Genomic DNA, 19,524 nt, shown 5'->3' on the forward strand with positions numbered 1-19,524 from the left:
AACTCTATTCTGAGCATCTCTCACTTGCACTGCAACCTGTAAACTTCCTTCACAAACCCTTTAATCCTGAATACTGTCGTGTAGCTGTTGCACTGGATATTAGATAAAAGAGAAAACGAGTGAAGACAGCACACTGATATCTCTGAAGGATAGTTGAAAGTTAATTTTCTTTCTAAAATTGATGTAATGGTGACATTCCTTGTTAACATTTTGGAGGTGACGTATGTTCAAGGTAGCGTGTGTGTGTGTGTGTGTGTGTGTGTGAGAGCGTGTGAGAGCGAGAGGGGTTGAAGGATAGATATGTTGGTTATGTGGCTATACCTTTTCTAGATGGTTTTGTTCACGCTTATATTTCTGTATTAATAATTACATTTATTAAACTTTGATACTTGGCATATCTCAGACAACCCAGTGTCCTTGTCCCTATTATATAAATGAGGAAACCGACACATGGAAGTGTTAAATAATTGGCTAGTAAGAGAAGAGGTGGTCTCAAATTTTCTTTTAAATTTAACCACAGTAATCGGAATGGTCATATTTTGTATTTTTCATTCAAGCCTGTTTTTTTCCTGACATATCTCCTTTCAGAAGGAATGATAGTTATAAGTTGCAAGTGATGATTTGAATTCTGAGTGAAGCTTTTCAAGGATGAATGAGACAGCACAACTTAGTTTAATATTGAGGAGTAAATGGTTTTATTGTGAAACAAACTGTACAATAGTTATATATTGTTTTTTTTACCTGACATAGTTCTTTTTTTCCCTCAGATAAATGTTAATGAAATTACAAGATTTTCAGATTTCCCTTTGTCTAAAAAAACATTGAAAGGTAAGTGAATGGTGGTCCTGGGACACATTTATAGGATTTTCCCCCCTCCCCCTACTAAGTAGTTGGAAGAGGGTTCAGTGAGTTCAACCTGAAAACTTATTTTTTGAAAAATGATTTTGATATGGAAACCTTGAACAAGAAGTATTATCAAACATAATTGTCCTCTACTTCATTAAAATGCCCTCTTTCCATTATTCTGGCCATAGTGTTACCTCAGGAATCTTGCATTGGAACTAGTAAGATCTTTGATGCACTAAGTCCAAGATCGATAAGCCCATCAGAAACAGTACTGAGAATAAGGATTCCCTGAAAAGGGAGTGGGGGAGCGGAAAGAGGGGAAGGGGAGACCTGATAGCAAGGATGACTGTATAGCCCCACTTAAGGGGAACGGACATCAGAATTTAAGGTGAACAGATTCATTGGATTGTGTAAGTTATGGCCCCCCCAAAAATATAAATTAGCTGAGTGTTACCAATAAGTGTTACCAATGGAGACATTCTTTCTAGATAGAGTAAACAAATAAAAAAACACAAGCGGGTTTCACAAGGTTCTTTGGAGCAAAAGAATGGAATTTTCCCATGAATTTTTTGATGCCCCTTCATACAAGATGGGAAGAGCCTTTGAATAATTAAAATGAAACCTAATTGTGTCAGAGTAAGCAAGGAAACAAAACCATAACACCTTTTTGGTAAAGTATCTTTCCCCTCTCCTCTGCACGGCCAGGTTTGCAAGAAGCCCAGTACCGTTTGGTGACTGAGATTCAGAAACAGACCATAGGGTTGGCTTTGCAAGGTAAAGATGTGCTTGGAGCTGCCAAAACGGGATCTGGCAAGACGTTGGCTTTCCTTGTTCCCGTAAGTATTTTGCTCATAATGATTCAGCCCCTCCACCATGTAACTTTTTATACTTTCCTTTAGGACTCAATGCTCTGGAGTCAATTTTGACTCATGACAACCCAATGGACTTAGACAAACACACACATTCACTGCCTTCGAGTAGAGGCCAACTCATGGCGACCCTGTAGGACAGGGTAGAACTGCTGTTGTGGGTTTCTGAGGTTGTAACTGTTCTGGGGGTGTAGAAAGCCCCATGTTTCTCCCACAGAGTCTGTGGTGGGTTTGAACTGCTGCTGACTTTGCAGATCTCAGCCCCGTGTGTAACCACTCCACTGCCAGTGCTCCTATGACCTTCGGCGTCCAGTGTAAACGTGCGGAAGAGTTCTTTCACATTGAACGTCCTGGCTAGAGAGCAAGCCTCTCCAGACAGGGGCCATAGCTGCTTGTTCTCCATTATATTCTCAGGTCCTAGCACAGCGCCTTGTACAGGTGAGCAGTCAGTAACTTATTCAGAGAATGAACTAGTGCCTTAAGTGATGATGTGCTTGTGGGGCTTTTCCCGTTAGCAGGTGGCAATGGCACCATTGTACAGTAAGACATGCGGGAAAGCTATTCCTGCCCTTCCCTTGCAGACCACGTGCCTCCTGTGTCGGACAAAGCTCATGCACACAGGGTTTCAAACTTTGGTTCTTTTCCACCCCAGATAAACCCACCTCCATTGAGTTGTCCCGATGCATAACAACCCTATAGGACAGGGTAGAGCTGCTCCCTAAGGTTTCTGAGCCTGCAAGTCTTTATGGGGATGCAGTCATGAGCGCCCATTGGTGCATCTGAAATGCTGGACTTAGTCCTCTGCACCACCAGGGTTTCTGCTAGAGATGCTGAGTCAGAATCCACATGTTAAGATCTCCATTAGATGATGCATATGGATCACCTGAAAATATATATGATTCACCTGGAGATCCTGTTAGTAAGTAAATTCTGATTCAATATATCTGGAGTGGAAATTGAAATTCTAAGGGCGTCAAACTAGCATGAGCCAGTTTGAAGGCCTGGTCCTATGCTCACTTTAAGGGGATTTGGGCATTGGTTTGGAATTCCCTGGGACACTGATCCAAAAACTCAAACTCGCTGCTATCAAATTGATTCTGACTCATCACGACCCTATAGGATAGAGTAGAACATCCCTGTGAGTTCCTGGGACTGCAACTCTTTTCCAGGGAGTGGAAAACCCCATCTTAGAGGAGCAGCTGGTGGGTGTGGTCTTGAACTGATGACTTTGTAGTTAGCAGCCTGACTTGTAACTATTCACCAGAGACATTGATAAGTTGCCCTTTGTAATAGTAAAGCAACAGAGCGTTTTAGGCAGTCACTTATATCTGTTAAACAGTTACATCCTAATTTTTGATTCTAAAAATTAATTGTCCCAGAATAATCACATGTTAGTTTTTGTTCAAGTAAGAATTACAAAACCATTTTTTTTAAAACCTAAATTTTATTTCCTCTTAAGTTCAGGTACACAGAAAAATTCATTTTAATATGGATTCTGTTTAGAAATGATAGCAATACATTTTTTCTTAAACTGATGCTACCTGGGACTGCAACATGCCAGGCCCCTGATGGTCTGGCTCTGGCTCTGACTGCAGCTGGGCTGGCATAGGGCATCTTTTTTTCTTCTCTCTGAGGGTGAACACCTGGTAGATGGTGGAAACGGAACAAAAGGAAACAATTTTTTCTTAAACCGTGTGTCTTACATGGCTTCTCAGTGAATGATATCTTTGATTTGGAAGGGCAAGGGTTGAGACTCAGGATCAGAAGATGACTTACCTAAGGACTTCTTAACCATTTATGTGCTGTCTGATTTGAGGTGCTGGAAGCTTTATATCGTCTGCAGTGGACTTCAGCAGATGGGTTGGGAGTTCTGATAATATCACCTACGAGAGAACTGGCCTATCAGACCTTCGAGGTCCTCCGAAAAGTAGGAAAGAATCATGATTTCTCAGCTGGTCTCATCATCGGTGGAAAGGTTGGTTTGTCCTCTCTCTACAGCAGTGGTTCTCAACCGGGAGATCGCGACCCCTTTGGACGACGAATTCCTAGGGGTCGCCCAATTCATAGCAGTAGCAAAATGACAGTGATGAAGTAGCAATGAAAATAATTTTATGGCTGGGGGTCAGCACAACATGAGGAACTGTATATGAGTGGGTCATGGCATTAGGAAGGTTGAGAACCACTGCTCTACAGTCTATGGTGAAACATTGTGGCATTTGACAGGGAAGATCCAGAGGGTCAGTTTTGCAGACCCAGAAAATTCATTTTGTCTGTGTCTGGAATTGACTAGGCTCTTTAGAGCAAGATCTGTTCTAGCCAATCTTTTTGTTAACACACGCTGGGAAAGAGGCCATTATTTCAGTTTGTGGACTAGTTCTTTACAGGAAGGTGTCTTGAGAGGTTGCATAATTCAGGGCATTGCTTGGCCAATAGCAAAGGAAGAAGTTATAGGTTAGTTTGAGGAATGCTTAATTTAAGCCATGGTTAACACTGCTGCTCAATGTCTGCTCAGCCTTCCAGTACATTTGGAGTGATTACATGAGCTCAAATGTATCCTAGTCAGTGAGAATAAACTCTTGACTTCTTGAGAAAGTAAATGAAGAAGAATAGCACACACCCTCACTTACTCATGTGCTTGTCACCTAGCTGAGCAGTGAGCAGCATAATGAGGTTCTTGTTTCAAAGGGAGAACTTCTATGTGGAGCACATGGTTGCCTTTCCAATCCCAAAAGGTGCAATGATGGTGAAGGGGAGCCTGGCTCAATGCTCCTGAGTTATTAAAAAGTGGAGATAATTCCAGTTCTCTAGTGAGTTCTGGCATACTTAATGGGAACTTAAGATCATTTATTGAATATTTACCCACAATCGTGGACATGATACTGTTCAGGAACTCTGAGTTCCTTGTCTTCAGTAAGGGCTTTATATAGCCATAAGTTTAGGTGTGCTACAGAAAGAAATAGAAGGGAGACTGGGTTTATTACGCTGACAAACCACAAACTTGCTGCCATTGAGTTGATGCTGATTTACTAACACCCCGTAGGTAGGACAGGGCGGGACTGCCTTCGGGGGTTTTGACGCTAAGTATTTATAGGAGCAGAAAGAAAGTCATCTTTCTCCTGTAGAGTGGCTGGTAGCTTTGAACTCTGGACCTTGCTTTTAGCAGCTCAAATTCTAACATACACCACTAGTGCTCCTTGAGTTTATTACTAGAATATCTAAACTATAATGAAAAACAAAACAAAGCCCTATAATGAAATGTTACATACTTTAAGAACTAATCTTGGTGCGTAGGGTTTTCTGAGTGAGAAAGTCTAGGTGTCGCTCTGACGAATGTAAAACAACTGTTTTCAGGACCTGAAACACGAAGCGGAGAGGATCAATAACATCAATATTTTAGTTTGCACACCCGGCAGGCTTCTTCAACACATGGATGAAACTGTGTGCTTTCATGCTACCAGTCTGCAGATGTTAGGTGAGTCTAACCAACTTCTAATGGAACACCTCAGACTTAGGAGAGAGCCTTTGTAGCCTTTTTGTTTGTTTTTGTTTTGGGGGTGGCTTGTACAACTCTTATTCTCAAGTACAAGCTGACCCGAATATCAGCCGAGGCACCAAATATTATCACAAAAACTGCATTAAAAATGTGCTGAAAAACTCGGCTTATACACGAGTATATGTGGTATATGACAGTAATTGCGAGCTTTTAAGTAATCGTGTATATATTGAAGTTAGCCAGTTCAGTGTTAGGCACTGGTGAAATTTTTGTTTTTTTGAGTTCTTGGGTTATACAATTGATGACTGGTTGGCTGCCAACCAAAAGTTTAGAGGCGGTTTCTGCCCATCTGGCGGCGTCATGGTAAGCAAAGCACCCTAGCGGTTTCTGAAAAGCCAGACTCAGTGAAAAGCCTGGGCCCCATGCTTCCCACAGACTCACCGGTCGTCGGGAGTCGAAATTGTGGAATCGACTCAGTGAAAACTGGTTTTTAATCAATTACTTTCCTTTTCAAGTAACGTCCACTAGTGATAAATTGAAAGATTGTCATTTCTGGTGAACCTTTACTTCTCTATTTGGTGTTATTACCCAATTTTAAAAAATAACCTTTTATCCTGGAATAATATAATTTTAAAAATTGTTTTATTAGGGGATCATACAACTCTTATCACAATCCATGCATGCATACATCAATTGTGTGAAGCACATTTGTACATTTATTGCCCTCATCATTCTCAAAAAATTTGCTCTCCACTTAAGCCCCTGGCATCAGCTCATCTTTTCCCCCTCCCTCTCTGCTCCCTGATCCCTCATGAACCCTTGATAATTTATAAATTATTATTTTGTCATATCTTACACTGTCCGACGTCTCCCTTCACCCACTTTTCTGTTGTCCGTCCCGCAGGGAGGAGGTCACATGTAGATCCTTGTAATCGGTTTCCCCTTTCCACCCCACCCTCCCTCTCCCCTCCCAGCATCACCACTCACACCACTGGTCCTTAAGGGATCATCTGCCCTGGATTCCCTGTGTTTCCAGTTTCTATCTGTACCAGTGTCTGGTCTAGCCAGACTTGCAAGGTAGAATTGGGATCATGATAGTGGGGGTGGGGGTGGGGAGGAAGGATTTAGGAACTAGAGCAACGTTGTATTTTTCATTGTTGCTTCATTGCACCCTGTCTGGCTCGTTTCTTCCCCAAGACCCCTCTGCAAGGGGATATACAGTGGCCTACAAATGGACTTTGGGTCTCCATTCCGCAACACCCCCTCCCTCCCACTCAATCACTATGGTAAGATATTTTGTTCTGAAGATGTTTTGTTCTGATGATGCCTGATACCTGATCCCTTTGACACCTCATGATCGCACAGGCTGGTGTGCTTCTTCCATGTGGGCTTTGTTGCTTCTGAGCTAGATGGCCGCTTGTTCACCTTCAAGCCTTTAAGACCTCAGACACTATCTCTTTTGATAGCTGGGCACCATGAGCTTTCTTCACCACATTTGCTTATGCACCCACTTTGTCTTCAGAGGTTGTGTTGGGAAGGTGAGCATCATAGAATGCCAATTTAATAGAAGAAAATGTTCTTGCATTGAGAGAGTACTTGAGTGGAGGCCCAATGTCTTTCTGCTACCTTAATACTAGACCTATAAATATAAGCACATAGATCTGTTTCCCTATCCTAATGTATAAATATATTTGCATATATACATGTCTTTATCTAGACCTCTATGAATGCCCTTTGCCTCCCAGCTCTTTCCTCTATTTCCCTTGACTTTCCTCCTGTTCCGCTATCATGCTCAGTCTCCACCAGGGTTTCAGCAGGACTAATATAATTTTGTGGAACAGTTAAAGTTATCAAAGCGAGAGTTCCTGTAAGTCCTTTGTGCTTTATAGGTATATCTTGGTAGCTTTGTCAGAACAAAAATTAGCATTGCCATATTAGTAAAAATTGAATTCTAAGATTAGTATCAGAGCCTAAATTGTGAGAATCTCATTTGCAGAAGGCTGTGGATGGCAACGGGAGCCCAAGATAGCTTTGTGGGAACTACACAGGAAATAAGCCTCTGGCGATCTCCCTCTGTCTATAATAGGGGGATGGGAGGAAAGAGGTTAGTAAGCGGAGTGCATTGGAGAGATGAGTACAGATGATCAAAGGACCAAACCTGACTTGAACAGTTAAAACTTTGCCAGTTGGTTCCCCCCTCTGCATCCGGACCTGACTTTCAACATTTTCTGTAGTTTTGTTTTTGTTTGTTCTTATTAGGGTTTATGTCAGAGGTGTTATGTCATTGGGGTCACCCTTTTGAAGTTGTGTTACATGTTTTTCTTTGTTTTGGCATATGAAACCCAGGATTGATGAACCTGTAGGACAACAGGTACAATAAGGGTTTTAGGGTTGGGGGATGTAGAAGGGAGACGATGTTAAAGAGCCAGGAAGAAAAAGAATGTTTGGAAACTGGTTGTGGTAGCAATTGTACAATTCAGCTTAACATGATTGAACTATGGATTAATAAATTAACTCCAAATTAATAATAAATTAAACAACAAATGAACTCCAGATTTCATTAAGAGCGCTCACAACACAGGGAATCCAAGACAGACAAACTCCTCAGGATCAATAATGAGAGTAGCGATTCCAGAAGGATAAGGGGAAGCTTGGGGGAGAAAGGGGGAACCGATCACCATGACCTACCTATAACCCCTTCCCAGGGGGATAGACAACAGAAACGTGGGTGAAGGGAGACAGCATTTGGTATAAGAGACATTAAAAAAAAAAGATAAATTATCAAGGATTCATGAGGGAGGGAAGGATGTGAGGATTGATATTAAGGGTTCAAGTAGAAAGAATGTTTTGAGAATGATATATAAAAGTGCTTGACACATTGGTGCATGTATAGATTGTGGTAAGAGCTTTAAGAGCCCCCAATTAAAAAATATATATACCATTTGTTTTTCCACTAATGTCCTCTTTTTTTGCTCAAGGATCTCACCAAAACACCACATTGCACCCATCCTGTTACATGTTAAATATTATTTCACCTTGCTTTTTCTCGTACTAGTTCTTGACGAAGCAGATAGAATATTGGACATGGGATTTGCTGATACTGTGAATGCTATTATTGAAAATCTTCCAAAGAAACGTCAGACTTTGCTTTTCTCAGCAACACAAACCAAATCTGTCAAGGACCTTGCACGCTTGAGTTTGAAAAACCCTGAGTATGTCTGGGTGCACGAGAAAGCAAAATACAGGTACGCACTATTTGAGACCACACTTGAGTCAATGAAAACATCAAGGATCTTCTGTTAGTTTAAAACAGTGCTTTAAATTAGTATTTCTGTTGTAGGACACCATAATTTTATGAGTTTATTATTAGATGTGTCATACATAGTAAATAAATGAATTAAAATTACTCACATACTGTATTTTCTTCTGTAAGATGTCAATTGGTATTTTACCACTTACCAATCTACCTTCTACAGACTGAAGGAAAGGGTAGGTAAATAGCAAATGTTATGTTAAAATGAACCAGCTATTTTTTTTGAAATGCAACACTTATCAGAACCTTTTTAAGATGCCCATGAAGATTGTGATGCCAAAGCAGTGGGAAGTCTGTACAGCTGCTGTGTTTGCAAAGTTATGTCGGGTAGACCAGCGGTTCTCCACCTTCCTCAGGCTGCGACCCTTTCATACAGTTCCTCTTGTGATGGTGACCCCCAACCACGACGTTATTTTAATATCTGATATGCAGGATATATTTTCATTGTTTCAAATTGAACATAATTAAAGCCTAGTGATTCATCACAAAATCAATATGTAATTATATATTATTTGTAATGACAAATAAATGGAATTTTGTTTTGAAGCATGGTGTAGCGTGGGTAAGTCTTAATATTACAACAGTAAACTACATTGCTACATTGCCTGGAGATGATAGAGGAGCGGTGTCTCAGTTCCTAAGACCGTCGGAAATGTGTTTTCCGACGGTCTTAGGCGACCCCTGTGAAAGGGTTGTTTGGCCCTCAAAGGGGTCGAGACCCACATGTTGAGAACCACTGGTGCAGAATGTCTGTTTATGTACTATTAAAATGTGTATGTGTGTGTTTAAGTATGTTTAAAAGTGAGTCATTATTTTGATAACTAAGTATTAGATTTCAAAGCATTCCATTATCTTTTAAAGATCCATGAACTGTTTTTTTAAGTACCAACTCTCCACTCCAAGATAATCCACCCCCTCTTTTTTTAGACAGTCGTATGGTACTTAATTGCTGACTGTCCAGCAGCTGGTATTTTAGAGTTCCTTATTGAGGGATATTTGTGCTTTTCATGTTTTTTGCTTTGTAAATGTATTTTTTTCTTTTAGTATCTTTAAAAAATAGAGTTCTATAAGTGGGCTTATTAGCTTAAAGAGTGAATGCATATGCATCTTTCTCTAGCATCTTATTAATGAAAAATGTAAAGCAGGCAGCACAGATGGAAGGATTTTTCAGGGAGCACCCTGTTACTTATCACCTAGATGCTACCTGATGACAACATCCACTTCTCACTTATTCACCCTCTGATTAGATATAATTCTTATTTTTGATGCATTTTAAAGTAAATTGTAGACATCTGTATACTTAAATGTTTATGTAAATTTTTAATTTAATAGTTTATAACTCTTCTGTACATTTGAGTTTTAGCACACGTGTGAACTTCTGCAGCCTGAGTCCCTGGTGAGATGTAGAACATTCCCATCAGCCCAGCAAGCTCCTTTCACACATCTTCAGTCCTACCTTTTCTTAGGCAATGATGGTTTATCTGTGTATGCATATGCCCTTTTTTTGTAATCAAACTTTTTATCGTGGGTTGGGTGAACGTTTACAAAGAAAATCAGTTTGCCATTCAACAATGCATACATTTTTTACCCCATGTCATTGAATGTAATCCTCTCAGCTTAAAATCACTTATACCACTTCACCACTGTGTCCTGTCTCCATTCCTCCTCTGGCCCTACTGAACTTTGTCCTTGAGCAAATGCTAACTTTTTGATCTTCAAGTGGTTGATTGCTGTAAGGTGTGTGTATCTCCCTAGTATTACTGCTGGGTAATGTCATTTTTCTATCTGTTCAATGGAGAATTTAAAATGTATTTTAGTCTATGCTGAATTCACTTTCCAGGGATAAATAGAAAAGAGAAGTTATTGATTTTTTTCAAGGAATATTTACTGAAGTGTGCCATTGTTATAAAATGTGACAATATGTCTGGATTTTAAAATGACCAAAATGGCATCTTTTAAATGCTTTGCTCGTCTTAATTCTGTTAGCACCCCTGCTACTTTGGATCAGAACTACATAGTTTGTGAGCTGCAGCAGAAAGTCAGCGTGCTCTATTCCTTCCTGAGGAGCCACCTGAAGAAGAAGAGCATTGTATTTTTCTCCTGCTGTAAAGAGGTACTTGCTTGTTTTCCTTTCTGAGCTAATTTGTGTTGAACCATTCCTTTTAACATAGCACATTTCAATGAGTGCTTTTCTACCGTATGAGAAATGTAGTGAATGAGCACCTGCCCTTGTTGAAGAGGAGCCCATGGGGGAGACTTAATGCCCGTTATGGGGGAAGCCAGCCCCCCACAGCTAATCGCGGGTTCAGTAAGCACAGTTGTACGGTTGAGATATATAATAAAGTCAGAGAGAATAAGGAGAGATAGAAGGCAGATTGAAGTAATGGAGTCAGACACATTTCGTAGTAGCATGCTCACCTCCTGGATGGTTGTGATCTCAACAGCCAGGCCGAGAGGGTAGGAGAGCGAGGCGAGGTGGCCTGATTTATTGCTCACCAAGGCTTATATCTTTTTAGGGGGCGTGATTACAGGTAACCACACACATCACAGGAAGGGGCTGTACAATAGGCAATACAAGCAATAGGAGGGGGATGTACAATGGGCATAAGCAGAATAGGAAGGGGATGGTCTTAGAAGACTTTCCATGGACTTTTTGCGTATTTCTTTAATTTCTTTATATATTTTTCTAAGACTGATGGCGTGAGCGTGTACCTGTGTTCTGTGGCTTCTCCTTTTCTGCATTCCCTTCCATGGGAGCCCTTCCAGTAACTTTACTAACTCTTCTTACTGGTGTGCTGCCCTCGGGTGGGAAGCTCTCACTTGTTGAAAAAGGATTAGGTTTCAAGTTCTTTTGCAGTTAAGAGAGCTTTTCATTCTTTACTTTGAACATAAATTTTAAAAACCACAATACAATATAATTGCAAAAAGAATTAGTACCCATGGGGTGGGTACTAAAGAGGTCCCAACCGTTTCCCAAATGCTGTGCCATTCCATTATTCCTGACGTGAGCCACTGCGTCTCCTGTGAACAAAACTGAAGAGCGATTCAATGGAGGCTTTAGCTGCTATATGATGGTATATGATTACCAGCCTGGCCGCCCAGCAGGGTGGTTTTTGGTGTGGTACCTTGTTCAAAGAGTTGAGGTTCCTTCTAGTCCTTTTTCTCTAGATGCGTACATTTTTCATGATGAGAAAAATAGACAGCTGTGGAATCATGAAACAAAAATACAAGCTCAAGGAAGAGAAAATAAAGCTTCTTTTAACAAAGTTTAAAAGTTTTATTGGCTTATAATTCACATATCATACCATTGAACAGTTCAGTCACATCAAGAAGAGTTTTACAAGCATCACCACCATTCTAAAACATTTTCATTCCTTGTACTGTTAGCTACTGACTCCTCATTGTCCCCTAACCTCCTGCCATCACCCCAGTTACTCTCTCAGTAGACTTAACCTATCCTGGATTTCTTTCTTTTTTTTTTTAAACATTTTATTAGGGGCTCATACAACTCCTATCACAATCCATACATATACATACATCAATTGTATAAAGCACATCTGTACATTCTTTGCCCTAATCATTTTCTTTTATTTTTTTTCCCTTTTTTTTTTTACATTTTATTAGGGACTCATACAACTCTTATCACAATCCATACATATACATACATCAATTGTATAAAGCACATCCATACATTCCCTGCCCCAATCATTCTCAAAGCATTTGCTCTCCACTTAAGCCCTTTGCGTTAGGTCCTCTTTTTTTTTTCCCCTCCCTCCCCGCTCCCCCCTCCCTCCTATCCTGGATTTCATTAAACATTTTTTTTACTCCTTTGATGCAACACAACATAAAACTTTGTTTTAGATTATTAATTTTATATCCAATCCGCTAATGGGGATCATATCAGAACATGGAATCGACATTGTCTATAATGGGAAATTCTTCCTTCCATAATGTAATTATAAACATATTTATAACTTTCCCTCACAATAGCTAAGGAGGCTTTGGGCCTTATAAATTATCATGGAATCGTATGGCATGTTAAATCGTTAGTGAGAAGTGACCTGGTGTTTCCCTTCCTTCAGGGATCTTAAGCTCGTTCCTGTGGTTCATGGGGGTCCATTAAGTCATTAGAGAGGTCTCTGGGCCAGGGGCTCTGCTCTCCTTCCACACAAGAGATTTCTTTTGTAGACTCTTTTTTGCCCCCAAATGTTTTTTTAAAAATCATTTTATTGGGGGCTCATGCAGCTCTTATCTCAATCCATACATACATCCATTGTGTCAAGCACATTTGAACATTTGTTGCCATTATCGTTTTCAAAGCATTTTCTTTCTACTTGAGCCCTTGGTATCAGCTCCTCATTTTCCCCCTCCCTCCTTCTTTCCCCCCTCCCTCAGGAATCCTTGATAATTTAGAAATTATTATTTTTATGTGTTGCACTGTCCGATGTCTCCCCTCACCTTTTTGTCTGTTGTCCATCCCCTTGGGAGGGGGTTACAGGTAGGTCATTGTGATTGGTTCCCCAATTCTCCCCCTACCTTCCCACTTACCTTCCTCGTATCACCACTCAATATTGGTCCCGAGCAGTTTATCTGTCCTGTATTCCCAGCTCTTACCTGTACCCATGTACATGCTCTGGTCTAGCCAGATTTGTGAGGTAGAATTAGGGTCATGATAGTGGGGGGAAGGAAGCATTAAAGAACCAGAGGAAAGCTGTATGTTTCATCGGTGCTATACTGCACCCTGACTGGCCCGTTGGAGTCTTTCTTGACTTCTTACTCTGTCTTTCGTGGCTTGCACTCTCTGGCTCCTGCTTTCCCTGGGTACTCCTTCCTGCAGTCCTTGCACGTACCCACCGTACACAGTGGCTAATTGTTGGATTTTAGGACACCTTGACACATTTTTCACCCCATGGTTATTACACTTACTAGTCCTTCTATCTCGTAGGCGATATCTCCTCCCTCCCCAAATTTCTTTATTATTATTATTTTAATCATTTGGGGGCTCATACAGCTCTTACACAATCCATCCATCCATCCATCCATCCATTGTGTCAAGCACATTTGTACATATGTTGCCATGTCAAGCACATTTGTACATATGTTGCCATCATTTTTAAAACATTTTTTTTCTACTTGAGCCCTTGGTATCAACTCCTCATTTTTTCCCTCCCCTGTCCCTGTGATCCCTTGATAATTTGTAAATTATTATTTTTCATGTCTTACACTGACCGATCCCAAATTTATTTTTGTTCAAGTTTTGCATGTATTTAAAAATATAGTTGGTGATAAGTATCAAATCGCCCTATGTAGAATTTATTGGCTAACAATATAAGAGATAATTGTTTTAAAATATCAGTGTTTACGACATACTCGGAATATGTACTTTAGTTTGGGAAATTTCCGTTAACAGCTTAAAAATGGGGGAAATGTAAAGACAACATATTTAGATGGCATTTCCCCTTCTCAACTCTGCACTTGAATGTATTTCTATCGTTCATCTTTAAGCTTGCCTTAGTGCAGCCACCAAGAAATGACCAAATCATTCTTTTGTTGTTTGCTTGTTGTTGCTTTTTCCCAGGTTCAGTATCTGTATCGAGTATTCTGTCGGCTGCGTCCTGGCATTTCTATCCTTGCCCTCCATGGTCGGCAGCAGCAGATGAGAAGAATGGAAGTTTATAACGAATTTGTCCGCAAGAGAGCTGCAATACTCTTCGCTACTGATATTGCAGCCAGAGGGCTGGGTGAGAAACTTCTTATGAGGAAATATGCTAGGCTCCTGGAGAAACTGATTTGCTTATAGAACTTACACTGAAGTAACTGGGCATTCTTTTCCTCTTGTTTTTGCATGAAATAAAAGAGTTATTAACAGATGATTAATATTAAGGATTGACCCAGAGGTCAGTGAAAATTTCCATAATAGCTTCATCTCTTGTGCATTTACTACTGTTTCATGATAATTTCACTGTAGGGGTCTACAAATTCATCAGCAGAGGATTAAAGGCTTAAGGATAGGGAAACTTCCCCCACAGACTTAAATAAGTTTAATTTTTTTCTTTGAAAATTGGAATCTTGTGGGTAGATATTTAAACACATTTTATAAGAAACAGTGAAACACAGCTTTTCAAAAGCCATTCTCATCTGTATCTTAGGATCACAATATCTTAACATCTTTTGAAAAGCGATTAGGGTAGTGAGCTACAGTTAGTGCCTTTGTAGGGATGGGTAGAAAGAGATGAAAAGCAGTTCAGTGATAAAATCCAAAGGATAGAAATTTGAATTTTTTTATATATTATTTTCCCGTTTTATTGGTGCATAATGTATATATCATGCAATTTCAAATGTTATTTAATTGGAGAGACTAGGCTTTCTAGTTCCCTTAAAGAGTTAGTCTCAGAGGTGTGGACTCAGCCCACATGGGAGAAGTACACCAGCCTGTGCGATCCAAGGACTGTAAGGATGGACTCAGCATCAGAGTTTAAATTGTATTTGCCTGGTTTGTAGAAGGCTGTGGTTGACAACGGAAGCCCCACATCCATGTGTTTCATTTACACGTGGATTAAGCTTCCCATGAATCTCCTCCAGGCATTGCTGAGGGTATATGAATAGCCCTGATATCAGACAGAGCATTGTGAAATTGATTATGGTAGATGTGGTTGGGTCAAAAAGTAATATCTTGCTATTCGATCTCCCTTTAGAAGCAGTGTAAAGCTGTTTCAGTTAAAAAATACAAGTGAGCCCGTGAAACCCCTCTGACCATGGACCACGATGTCAATAGTTCTGCTAACGTGCAGAGTGCATTGGACAGTGGATTGTTGCAGGTGCTATTGTGTTAAAATTTAGTGCTCTGTCATTTGAGCTTCCTTACGTTCCATCGAAATTTGTTAGTTTTTAATAGTTGGTGCTTTTCAATTGAGATTTTTGTCTGTTTTACGTTGTTATTCTTGCGTTTTGTTTTCTATGATTTTGGTGTATGAAATCCAGGACAGGTAAGCGCTATAGGCGGTAACTAACTGGATGGTCCTTTGCGGGGGTAACAGGGAAGGCTGGGGGAAATGGAGAGCCGATAACAATGAGTCCAAGAATGAAGACACTATTCTAAAACTGAGGTGATGATTGTATAACTCTTGATGTGATTGAACTGTTTATTTTTATGATATAGGAATTATATGCCAATAAAACTGTTGGTGGTAAAGATAATCATATCCCAAAAAAGATAGTCTCAAACTCAAAAGGCCACTTCTACCTGGTGTTACTGTGAGTTGGCGTTGACTCAATGGCAGTGAATGCTTTTTTTTTTTAAAATGTGCTTTAAAAAATGGATAATCTTAAACATATGTAAAAAGAGAATAAGTACCTCATCCAGTTTCTATAATTACCTCTTTCATAATTTCCCTACTCATGTGCCATTGAGCAGGTTCTGGTGCGTGGCAGCCATATGCATAACAGAATGAACCACTGTCTGCTCTTGTTTCTTCCTTAAGATCGTTGCTATGCTTGAGCCCGTTGTTGCAGTCGCTGTGTCAGTCCATGTCCGTGATGGTCTTCCTCTTTTTCACTGACTCTGCACTTCACCAATGTGATGTCTTTTTCAGGGACTGGCTTCTCCTGATAACTAACATAGCCCCAATACCTGAGACTTGGTTGACCCTTGTTTGCTTATGAGGAGCTTTCTAGGTGTACCTCCATGACATGTGTTTTTCTGGCAGTCCACAGTATTCGCCGCCAACACCGCAATCCACACGCATCCATTTTTCTGTGATCTTCTTTACTCATTGTCCAACTTTCACGTGCAACTGAGGTAATTGAAAATACCCTGGTTTGGGTCAGGCTTATTGAAGCATATTCACCACACAGAGTACTAAACACTCTACTGTCACCTTTGGGCGTCTTATTAGTTCATTACTTAATATATAAGTATCATCAGTCATTTTAGATAAATGTGACTAGCGATAGTGACATGCATATTTTTATTTGTTTTACTCAAAGATCATTTTATTGGGGGTTCTTATAACCCATACATCCATTTTTTCAAGCATATTTGTACGTATGTTGCCATTATTCTTCTCTGCACATTTACTTTCTATTGAGCCCTTGGGATCAGCTCCTCGTTTTCCCTCCCTCCCCGGTATGCATATTTTTATAAAACTTTCTCGATTAATGTCTCAGTCCTACAACTTACTCTGTCAGCCTTTCACTATAACTTGCATAATTTTGAAACATCTTAGTGCTTATGCCTCTCTCACATGTTGATGTGTGAACTTAAGCAGCGTCAGCATAAGCAGATTTTGAACTTGGATTTATTCCATTGGAAGGGTCAGGTGTGTTTATTTTAAAATGGGGTTTCCCAAAGTGAGTCATACTGGCAACTGCGGGGTGCTGGGATGTTCCGGGGGTGCTGCTAAAGCAGATCCGTACACTTTATCATGCTTTATGGGCCACGATACTAAGGGTTTCAATTGCCAGCGTGGTGCTAAGTTTTTTTCTGGAAAAGGGCGGCAGTGGCCAATATGTTTGGAGGAACCTATGCTTTACATTATGAAGTAATTTAGGAATATTTGTACCAGTCACTAGAATGGACAAGTATGGTAAAATAGATCCTTTGGATTTTTAAAATTAGTATTAATAGGTCTAGTTGGTCTTTTTACGCCCTGCCTCTCTTCACACTTCCCTCTGCAGGCACAGTGGCTGTCAGATCGCTGGCACGAGCCCTTTTAGTTGACGCTTCCCAAAGAGCTCATGACGTTAAGGGCTCTACAATTGGATGGAGAAAAGTGTTTCACAAGCCTTTGACTGAACGTCAGCTTTGCTAATGACATTGATGACCTTCTTCAAGTCGACTGAGCAGCCACCAGCATGCTCCCAGTTGTTCCTCTTCCATTCACATAAGCTCATTGACGTCTGTGCTGCCGGTTATTGTCAGTCTGATCCCATATTGATCTTAAAAAGCATCATGCTCACGCAGACCATTTGTTTCACTTTAAGATGGCTCCAGGTGATATTTTGGTTTCAGGTTTAAAGATGATCCTGGGGCAGTAGTTTTTAGGGTTTATCCAGCTTCCACTGACATTTGGCCAGCCCTTCAATTGTGAATGCAAGCAGCGAAGCACAGTCAAAAAGATACCCTAGCTCTGTTTGCCACAATCGGCTTTACGATGTTGTCTGATAGCAAAGCGATTCACATCCTTGGATTTAGCTTCAGAGGGGATTCAGCCGAGGCTTAATCCATAGGGGGATCCTGCAAATGGATTTTGGACTTCCACTGCCAACCCATAGTATTTGCCAACTGGATGTTCAGAATTTATGCTCTTGTACCATTCTCTCCTTCCGATTTGGATCACAGAGGATGGTGTTTCTGCCATGCGGCCTTAGTTGATGTCTCAGGTGGCTGTAGTCAACTTTGGAAATTATCTAACGAGGTGGTTTTTTTAATGAAAGTTGAGGATTTACTTGTCTCACCAAACAACCAACTATCATTCTTCTGACACCCCGAACCTTTCAATATAGCAATATCATGATTCTAGTTAAATAGCAGTATTTACATGATTTTGATTTGGTAATTGTTGAGGGAAGGCAATATACTAAGATTATTTTTTCTATTTTTTTGCAGTTTACTGAGTTAATTGCCTTGTTAAAAGGTTTCCTTGAGACTGACCTACCTACCTTTCCTCCTCCCTCCATTCTTGTTTATTTAAAAAAAATTTTCCGGAAAATTACCTTTTCTCTTAATCATGTAATATTCCTCCACCTCCCGCCTGCACCCCTAGCCCCAGTGGCCATCTTTTTGTCTTCTTGTTCTTCTTTGGGAATTTCTGCTATATTTCAACTTTCCTCTTAAAGTTTCGAAGTTCTGAGTGCTCTTATTTATTTTTGTACAGCCTCTTGTTCTTGTTAGATGGATGCATTGCTTCATTTCTCTCTGATGTTATATTGGTTTCTAAGTTAACTTTTCTCTCCCATTGTCTCTGCTTCTGCTGAGTTCCATTTTTATTCTTTCTACTGTCTTTATGATTGAGGCTTTTCTGAATTGTCTGCAGTTGGATGACATCTTACATTTAAGAATGAGACTTCCTGGCTGATAATCTCCATTGGACGATGTCTGGGCAGAGTTGATAATTTCATGAGGACTTACGTGCTCGTGTCTCTTCTCTTTGAATTTTCAGGATGAGGAATTGATCTTGCTGCTGGCTTTCTGGGAGCCTAGCAAGGAATTCAAAGAGCACTGGTGGTGCCAAGGGTCAAGTGCTCGGCAGCTAGCAGAAGCACGGCTGGTGGTTGGAGCCCACCAAATGGCTCCATGCGAGTGTTGCCTGGCAATCTGCTCCTGTAAAGATCGCGGCCAACAAAACCCGACCATGTGCAGCCCGGCGAGGACATTTATCCGGCCCTCCGGGTGTTTTTGCCCCGTTTTGATTTTTACTTCAAAATTAGATATGTGCAGTGTGCATAGGAATTTGTTCTTCTTTTTTTTTTTTTAAACTGTAGCCCGGCCCTCCAACGGGTCTGAGGGACAGTGAACTGGCCCCCTGTTTAAGAAGTTTGAAGACCCCTGCAGAGTGGCTCTATGTTGTCCCACAGGTCTATGAGTTGGCATTGAGCTGATGCCACCTAACAGCAGCCAATTATGTCTACCTGGTGGCCTCCCAGTCAGCCTGCAGACTTTGCCTTGGTTACCCATGTTTTTTTTAAAAACATATTTTTAATTGAGATTTTCAAAAAAAAAGAAAGGAAAAAACTCGATCCAAGGACTCTTTCAAGTTAGGATTTGTGAGAGAAAATATTTCCCTCTTTCAACAGGGCAAGGTAATGTGTTCACATCCAGTTCCAAGTTGCCTCTTTCTTCCACTCTGAAACATCAGTCCTGTTCTTTGAAACCCAGGCTTTCCCCGCCCCCGGCTGTGTTTGGTAGCACCTGTAGCCATTACTGGCGCCTGGGGGCCTTGATTTGCTGGCAGTTTCCCTTGCATTTCTCTGGAATCGAGTCAACGGCTGTGGTTTTACTCAGG

General features: G+C 40.6%; 1 protein-coding gene across 1 annotated transcript in view; it reads left to right on the top strand.

Annotated features, from left to right (window-relative positions):
- The window catches only part of DDX10 (DEAD-box helicase 10), a 248,652-nt gene that overhangs the window by 11,060 nt on the left and 218,068 nt on the right, over positions 1 to 19,524 (top strand). Inside the window, exons 2-8 of the mRNA XM_075546562.1 lie at positions 768 to 828; positions 1,552 to 1,682; positions 3,532 to 3,690; positions 5,067 to 5,187; positions 8,264 to 8,453; positions 10,508 to 10,634; positions 14,100 to 14,262. Of these exons, the coding sequence (XP_075402677.1) occupies positions 768 to 828; positions 1,552 to 1,682; positions 3,532 to 3,690; positions 5,067 to 5,187; positions 8,264 to 8,453; positions 10,508 to 10,634; positions 14,100 to 14,262 (952 nt within the window). The remainder of the gene's footprint in view (positions 1 to 767; positions 829 to 1,551; positions 1,683 to 3,531; positions 3,691 to 5,066; positions 5,188 to 8,263; positions 8,454 to 10,507; positions 10,635 to 14,099; positions 14,263 to 19,524) is intronic.

Source organism: Tenrec ecaudatus, chromosome 4 (genome assembly GCF_050624435.1).
Source record: "Tenrec ecaudatus isolate mTenEca1 chromosome 4, mTenEca1.hap1, whole genome shotgun sequence".
In the NCBI taxonomy this organism is placed as follows: domain Eukaryota; kingdom Metazoa; phylum Chordata; class Mammalia; order Afrosoricida; family Tenrecidae; genus Tenrec; species Tenrec ecaudatus.